Below are 8,191 nucleotides of genomic sequence, written 5' to 3' on the forward strand. Positions count from 1 at the left end.
TCTGGAAAGAGAAATCTAATCCGTAATAACACACAGTTAAAAGGGACGACCAGCCAGACCGACAGAGGAGAGTTTGACATTTTATTAGAAAATAGAAGCCTCTGGAGCAGTTGCGTTGTGGATGCGCGTGGATCCGGCCGGCCAGGCTGAGCTGTCCTGTCGTCAGCTCTGAGAGGTGTCCGTTAACTTGATGCTCCCCGTTACGTGAGCGATGAAGCATCTCAGGAGGTAGATGCCCCAGAACTGGAGGGAGCTGTTACAAAGAGAGACCGAGACACTCGCAGTTATTACGGTCGGCGCTTGTGCTGTTGATGAAGTCGTGCAAAGTGCAATGTGACATGTATGTAGTTCTCTTCCTAATTCCAGTCCTATTGTTTTCCTACGCAACGAGAAAATCAGACTTTCAAGTTGCAAAGTGGACGTGGGTATTCATCTACATCAAAGACATTCTTTTTATTGATACTTTTTGAAACTGTGAAATTCCCCCAAAGTCAGCAGAAGTATTTTTAGTAGTTTTAATAAAGGCGTAACAATTTTGAAAAAAAAAGATCTGTATGAAAACCATTGATTTTTAGATTATTATTCTCATTTTCACTAAAAAAAACAACAACATATCAATATGATTATGGTGAAACTAGTATGAAAGAGACATGTTTCCTTAATTCTGTAGAAAGAGATGGGTCGGTCAGGACGTCCTTGCAGCACTTCATCGAAAATGAATAAATATTGCTCCTCATAAGATGTGAAAATTGCAGAAGGCCATATTGCGATTTCAATCATATTTTCATTAAGTGAATAATCTAGATCCCCAGGTAGCACGACGGATCTTTGTTGTTTTTTTCCTACGGGTTTCTCATTCTTCTCGTGAAGTGAAGCAACACACAGTCCAGCCAACGCTTCACACTGTTCCACTAAACTAGCGGGCAGCAACGCATGAAGAGACGCTGCAGTGCACCAACAGAGACGGGGAAGAAGAAGAAGAGGACTGGAAGCTTCTAATTCTGGGTGGAAAGACCTAAAAGAAATCTGCTTTGTAAATGTTTTATGAAGAAGGAAATACAAGGTGTTCCTTGATTACATCACACTGTACATAAATAAACTACAGTGTGTGTGTGTGTGTGTGTGTTTATGGTTATAAAGGATCATGTCACCCAGGGCAACAACGTGGCTCACTGATGTGTTGGCTATAGTTTGAGCTCTATGGCACAGAGGATTCAGACACATCAGGCTTCAGATACTTGGACCCGTTTGTAGGGTCGATGGTTGATATTTGACGAGCTTCGTTAAAGGTGAGACGCATGCGATGCGATCAGCTTTGCTCGTTAAGCAGTCAAAGAGAACGTGACGCTCACCTGACCAGGAGAGGCTGGGGGAAGCAGCTTGTGGTTTGCGTTTTGACCACATCCTGAAGATCCAACAGGTTCGTCAGCAGCGTTCCGTACCCGCATTTGTCGATCTTAGTCACCACCATCTGCACAACGACATGTTTGGCACATTACGACTCTACCTTCATGGAAAATAAGAGCGATGGAGATAGACTAGACGTGTCTGCAAATCATTCAACGCTACAACAGGGATCAAATGAATCAACTTGTACCTCCGCCTGGCGCAAGCCTGGGAGATTATGTGTCCGTCGAGTATGCGTGCATCTGTCCGTCTGTCCACGGTTAATCAAGCAAACTACTGGCTCCATCGGTCTTATATTTCCTGTGCTCATTTATAACTGTATGCCCAAGGAGCTAACATGGTGAAAAACATTTTATTGACTCATTTATACAGTCATTGACCGCTGACTCTCCACCGGCTGGTCGAGGCCACGAATGATCAACAACCTACAGGAGTTGTTCCCGTCGTCGGTTCAGTAGCATTCCTGATAAGATTTTTTTTTTTCATTTCATAAGCTGACGCATATGATCTAGTGGCAGTAAATGTACAGTGTAGGTTAAAGTTGGCCTATCGACAAACACTGATGCTCCTCAAGAGAAGGTGGAAGGAGAGTCTGTCTCTGGGCAGAGACGGCACCGACTGGTTTGCAAAATGGAGATGAATACTCTTGCTGAGTGCAACCGTTCTCAAAGTGTTTCAGGTATGAAGGTGACTCTTTCAGGTCATTCCTTCATGCTTCCCTTTTGCCTTTCAGCAGCGAGAGTTCGTCTTTGTTAAAAGTGGTACTGTCACAGCCTTACTAATGGTCAAAGTGTTTAATAACCGGAGAGCATGAATAATTGACTGCAGAGCGCGTAGAGAGTGGGAGTGCTTCATTATAACGCCTCAGCGGTGGCATTTCAGAGGGAACAGCAGTTCTTAAATAGCTGAGTGAGAGCGTTCAGCATTAATTCACTGTGGACTTAATGATGAAGATTTGAGAGGAGAATGAGTAAAATGTGAAGAGGAGGGGGGGGGGGGGGGGGGGGGGGTGTGTGTTAGCGTCAACGCTCACCACCACCACCACCAAATGTTGGAGACCTTGTGTTTCCATCGTGAACAACATGCAATCTCCTGTTCCTCAAGATTTCAAAAAAGGTGCAAGATGTACAATCTGGTCCCTAAACATTATCAACAGAATGTAGGTCCACTAGTCTCATGTCAATGTGTCCTTGAGCAAGACACTTAACCCCAAAACTGCTCCCGTAGCTGCGTCTACGGTGTGTAGATAGATACTGAATTGTAAGTCGTTTTGGATAAAAGCGTCCGCTAAATGACTGTAATGTAATGTAAATGTAATGTTAAAGACTCCATGTATTGTGCTGCAGAGATATCTACTGAAATGAGTACGTTAACCAGCTATCGCAACATGCAGACACACGCCAGACCGCTATCTGGCAGAGGTTTGTAATTAAATAGCTGAAATGTATTTTCTTGTTTTTCAACCACCAATCAGTCCAAATCCGTCAGAATTGTGGCCGATGTGAGCGCGGCGTTACTATTTCTTAAGCAGACGGGGGCGTGTCCTACCACGTACGGACGTCTCATCTCCTCGCACATCTCCAGGGCGATCATGTCGGCCTTCTGAAGACCAATGGCGCCGTCGACCAGCAGGAACGTCCTAACCAGACTGACAGAAGACGCATGCAGCAAAGACTCAGGTTAATGATATGTGACTGATGAGCTTTCCCCCCTCGTTCGTAGAAATAACAAACACAAACGATGAACAAAACAGATGTTCAGGTGCAAAAGGTAAAAAAACAAACGATCCACTTGGATCCACATCGTTCGTCTAAAGGGTTCGGTTCATCGCGGCTCAAGCGGTTGTGAAACACAAACACATTCTGGATGATTACACAGTACCACCTTGTGGACCAGGTCACCACCCACTGGTAGCACGAATGCAGAAGGAAACCATTCGTGGCATGGTCGAATATAACAAATATCATAAGCATACCGTGTATATATATATATATATATACGTATATATATATATATATATATATACGTGTATATATATATATATATATACGTATATATATATATATATATATATATATACATATACGTGTATATATATATATACATATATATATATATATATATATATATACATATATATATATGTATATATATATATATATATATACATATATATATATATACACACACACATATATATATATATATATACATATATATATATATATATACACACATATATATATGTATATATATATATACGTATATATATATATATATATATATATATATACATATATATATATATATATACATATATACGTATATATATATATATATATATATATACATATATATATATATATACACGTATATATATATATATGTGTGTATATATATATATATATATATATATATATATATATATATATATATATATATATATATATATGCATACACATCATTTCCCCTGAGAGGCTGACTGCTGTCATCCACCAATACTATCACTCAGTATTTGAGCACTAGAGTGGAGAAATGCAGTAAATACAGCAGCAGAGGTTAAATAGTAGATGACTATTATTATTAACACAAGAGGTCAATCTCATCGCAGTGGTAGCAGAAATGTTAATATTGGCGTTTTGTTAGATCGCAGCTCTAAAAACTCGATTCCACTCGTACCTGAGGAGGCAGAGTGTGTGTGTGTGTGTGTGTGTGTGTGTGTGTGTGTGTGTGTGTGTGTGTGTGTAAACTAAGCCCTGTACTCAGTGAAACACAAGAGCAGATGATATGATTGTGTCAAATTTGGCGCTCATCATTAGCCTAATCTTTACCTGCACTTGTGCAGAAATACTGCGTTCAAACTGAATGAATACACATAAATAAATAAAAATAAAAAGAAGAAGAACTGATTTAGAGTTTGAAAGTCAACGGTACACATGGAGCTTGGTAGTGTGCACACGGCTCACTAATAAGAGCAAATCACCACACCTAGATAACCATTCATGGATCTTTCTGGCATATGCAGTATATCTCACTTCACACGGTAATGAAGTTCGGTCACGGTGTCCTCTCAACATCTGTAGCGTGGTCGAAGATCCATGCGACGGGACGTTGCTTGAGACGGATGGTTTGTGAGGGTCTCACTTTGACATCGATCGTGTGTGTGTGTGTGTGTGTGTGTGTGTGTGTGTGTGTGTGTGTGTGTGTGTGTGTGTGTGTGTGTGAACGAGGGCTATTTATCGTCTCCGTTTGCGCTCAAACCTGTGACTCTAGTGCACCGGCTGAAGTACGTGTCTTACTTCTTCCTGGTGTGGAGATACGGCTCCACCATGTCCACGAAGTCGGTGGGCGCTCTGTGTCCGTAGCCTGGCATGTCAACGACGGTGAAGGCTTTGCCCACTCTGAAGAAGTTCATCTTCTTCGTGTGACCCTGAGGAGAGAAAGACAACGAGGTCAACTCTTCTTCTTTTTCGTCCTGCTTATTTCACTTACATATGGAACGGAACGTGTGATTCTCTCGCAACAGCAAGAACTATTTCAGACACCTACAGAATCAACATCAGGTACAGAGTACGCTGCATTTAGAATGTTTCCTCCATGTTTTAAAGGGTTCGTTCGGATTCTCCAAAAACACAGAACAACACAAAGAAAGCGACTGAGGCGGCGGCAGACCAGCAACTCACATGTTCCCGTAAAAATGTCCCCTAATAGAGGATTATCTAATCTTAAAATGTTTTTGTCAAAAGCAACAAAATCACCGGATGAAGACCATTGAATACTGCTTGAAAGTTCTGGGAACGCAAACCTTGAGTGAGGATTCTCTCCTATTCTGAGGATTGAGAATGGAATTCCACTGAACTTTATACATTCTTTATTTTACACATAACTCATTTTTTTTTTTTAGTCACTTAAGAAAATATGTCAAACTTCTTTTGGCCAACCTCATAATCCGTCAAACAAGAACTTTGACAACATAAATGATTAGTCTTAAATAACAATAGTTAGAAATTAGATTAAAAAAAAGACTTCTTTTCTTATATTAAAGATTATATAAAATATATTAAATATTGTAAAACTGCAGAAAAGATGCTATGTAAACAATCAGAAGTACGCCGTCTCTTAATTATGCATTTAAATAAAACAAAATAAAAAATAAACACGACCTACAATGTGTTCAGATCATTGATACGAAGCAGTTTCTGAGACTTGCCGCTAAAGGACCCGTTATCAGGTATTGAGGTTCTGTCCATGTATGAAACGGGTTCAGCTGAAACAGACATGCTGCGTGTGTGTGTGGGCTGGGACTACTCACTGGAGTTTTGGAGACTCGGACTTCTAGCTCAGGAGTCAGGGAGAACAGACCTTTGATGAGAGACGACTTGCCCACGTTGCTTCTGCCGATGAAACACACCTGAGAATAAACAGAGTTCCTCAGTCCCGTAACAGAGCGTCACACTGTAACACCGCTGCCCCGTCAGTAACGGAACTGTTAAAGAGTTCCTGCTTGGGCCGCTCCGATTGGCCGCTCCCGCTTTTTCCTACTGCGGTACCGAGTCCCGCGGGACACGACTCGGGCTCATCCGTCTCTCCCGCGCTCGACAGATGGATGGAGGCTCACGCCGCCACTGAGCCGCGCATACATCACCCTCTGACAAGAGCGCCGACTAAGCCGGCATGCCGAAGGAAGAGCCGCGCTGTCCCGTCAACGGCGATGTTCCGAGTCTGAGCCCTCCGGTGATCACCTCTGTCCATAAGGTTATAAATCTGCTCGTTTATTATCGAGCGACAACTCCTGCTTGATTATGTATGAAGGCTGCAGAAGGGTAAAGAGACATTAGGCTACATTTTTCACTGGGTTTGAGCGTCCGACGCGTGTTGGGTCGAGGAAGGGCGACGTGAACAAACGAGCTGACGGCGAGTCGGAGGCAGGCGTGGGTCGGCTTAAATGACTTGAATGGATTCATAGAATCTCCCGTGTTGACAGGCATTACATACGCTCTGAATTTTCAAACGTAGCACCTCTACGGATGGAGACTTTGGAGCCGTAACGACATAAGGTCAGTCAAGGTTAATGTGTATTTCTGAGGCTCGTCAAATCTGACAGTGATGCACAACAACCGCAAGCTCTGCTCACGACGGAACAAGCGGCCACTTTAAAAACTAAAAAAAACAACAAATACAATTGGATTTGAAAATGCCCAAAAGTGTTCTTTTGTAAACGTCTACAGCAGGATCATATATGGTAGAAATCGTACCGTACACCAGTGTGTGTGTGCCATCTCTGGCTACCTGTTAATACCTGCAGCCCCCTTAGCAGGTAATCAGAAAATAGCACATGGGTGAACGTATGAATGAACGAATGAAGGGAGCAGCATCGTACTAACGCAGAGTTAAGCCAGACTTAGTCGTGACATTTTGGTAGCACAGTTAATAACAGTGTGACTGAGGCTGCCCGCTAACCTCAGGCGCTTTCAGTGCCGGTACGTGGTCCATCCTCTCTGCAGAGATGCAGTAATCAATCTTATGAGACGGAGACGAGCAGAAGAGCTTCTCTGCTTTCACCATGTCCTCCAAACTGGGATGAAAGAGCTGGAACTGTGTCCGGTCCACGGACCTGAGAAAGAGAAATCCACTTCAGGCTCTGAAAGAATACACGCACAAAGACATGTGTTAATATAAAATATTCAAACATACTACCTGTCCAGGTAAGCCTCCAGCGCACTAAAGGGGTAGAGTAAGCTTTGCACTTTCTTGTGGGGAAGCGCTGTGGCCTTCTGAAGCGAGGCGAGTTTATGGACACCCCGCCAGGAGACGGAGCAAAGCTGTGTCCCAGGCTGAAGCCACGGGGACAGCCGGAGACAAAACATCTTCCTCTGCAGATCTCAGAGCAGCCTGCAGCTGGGGAAAAAAAAAAAAAGGACAGTGTGATTATCACTCACAACTGTCATGGAAGTGCAGCCTCTTCTAACACATGTTTCAGCTTTAATTTGAGGATCTGCAGTCAGCCCTTCTCAGCTAGAAGTTTATTTTATTATTGTCAGAATGTAAAGTTTGCACGGCTGCTCCACAAGCCAAAGGCCTTGTAGATACCGCAATACAAGTGTGAACGAGACGTACTCAGGAGCGAATGTTAAATTATATGTTTTAAAAATACAACGCAGACTTTAAGTTCCTTCATAAAAATAACACCACCCATTTATAAACGAAGTAACGTTAGCCTGCTCGCTGCCTACCGAATACGTTGTTCATGAATGTGTGCCATTTGCTGTCAACCGGATGTTGTCCCTCAACAGCTGAGGACCGGTAATGCTAACAAGCTAGCAAAGCATTAGCATTACGTTACGTCGTAACATTTCCAAATACGGGTTAATTTCACGACTTACCGAACTTCCAATGTGTTCATTGCTTAAAAATGATTTAATAAACCCTGGTTTGGCTGTAACTGCTACCATGACTGTCACGAATTGTTTTCACTGTCCTCCATGTTGCGTGCAGCGCTCAAATGAGTCCGACTAAAACAATGAAAATTAAAAGTTCCTGCTGTTATTGTTGTTTTATTTAATAAACTATTCGGATACTTAAGTTAAAAAAAACAACTGAAATAAAAGAAAATTACATTTATTTATAATATACACAAAGTCAAAACTGGACAGAAACATAAAAAATATTTTTTTCTTTATCTTTATATATTTTAGTTATACTGTATTTGTTGGTCTTTTTATAAGCAGCAGCAGTAGCAGTAGTAATAGAAGTAGTAGAAGCAGCAATAGGCTAATTGTGTGTT

The 8,191-nt window shown here is 42.0% G+C and overlaps 1 protein-coding gene across 2 annotated transcripts; it reads right to left on the bottom strand.

Moving 5' to 3' along the window:
* Positions 1–67: 67 nt before the first annotated feature.
* gtpbp8 (GTP binding protein 8) lies at positions 68–7,891 on the bottom strand. 2 transcript variants are annotated; one of them, XM_068725213.1, is made up of 8 exons: positions 7,791–7,891; positions 7,105–7,305; positions 6,868–7,021; positions 5,720–5,818; positions 4,707–4,837; positions 2,956–3,055; positions 1,353–1,471; positions 68–253 (listed from the first exon to the last, which is right to left on the bottom strand). In XM_068725213.1, exons 2-8 carry the CDS (start codon positions 7,272–7,274, stop codon positions 163–165), a joined length of 864 nt encoding a protein of 287 aa, XP_068581314.1. In that variant the 5' UTR covers positions 7,275–7,305; positions 7,791–7,891; the 3' UTR covers positions 68–162. The 2 variants fall into 2 exon arrangements, with proteins under 2 accessions (XP_068581314.1, XP_068581315.1); XM_068725214.1 differs by lacking the exon at positions 7,791–7,891 and adding an exon at positions 7,641–7,711.
* Positions 7,892–8,191: the final 300 nt, after the last annotated feature.

This window comes from Cebidichthys violaceus, unplaced genomic scaffold (assembly GCF_023349555.1).
Source record: "Cebidichthys violaceus isolate CVI_PGR_0920_01 unplaced genomic scaffold, fCebVio1.0.p SCAF_34, whole genome shotgun sequence".
Lineage (NCBI taxonomy): Eukaryota > Metazoa > Chordata > Actinopteri > Perciformes > Stichaeidae > Cebidichthys > Cebidichthys violaceus.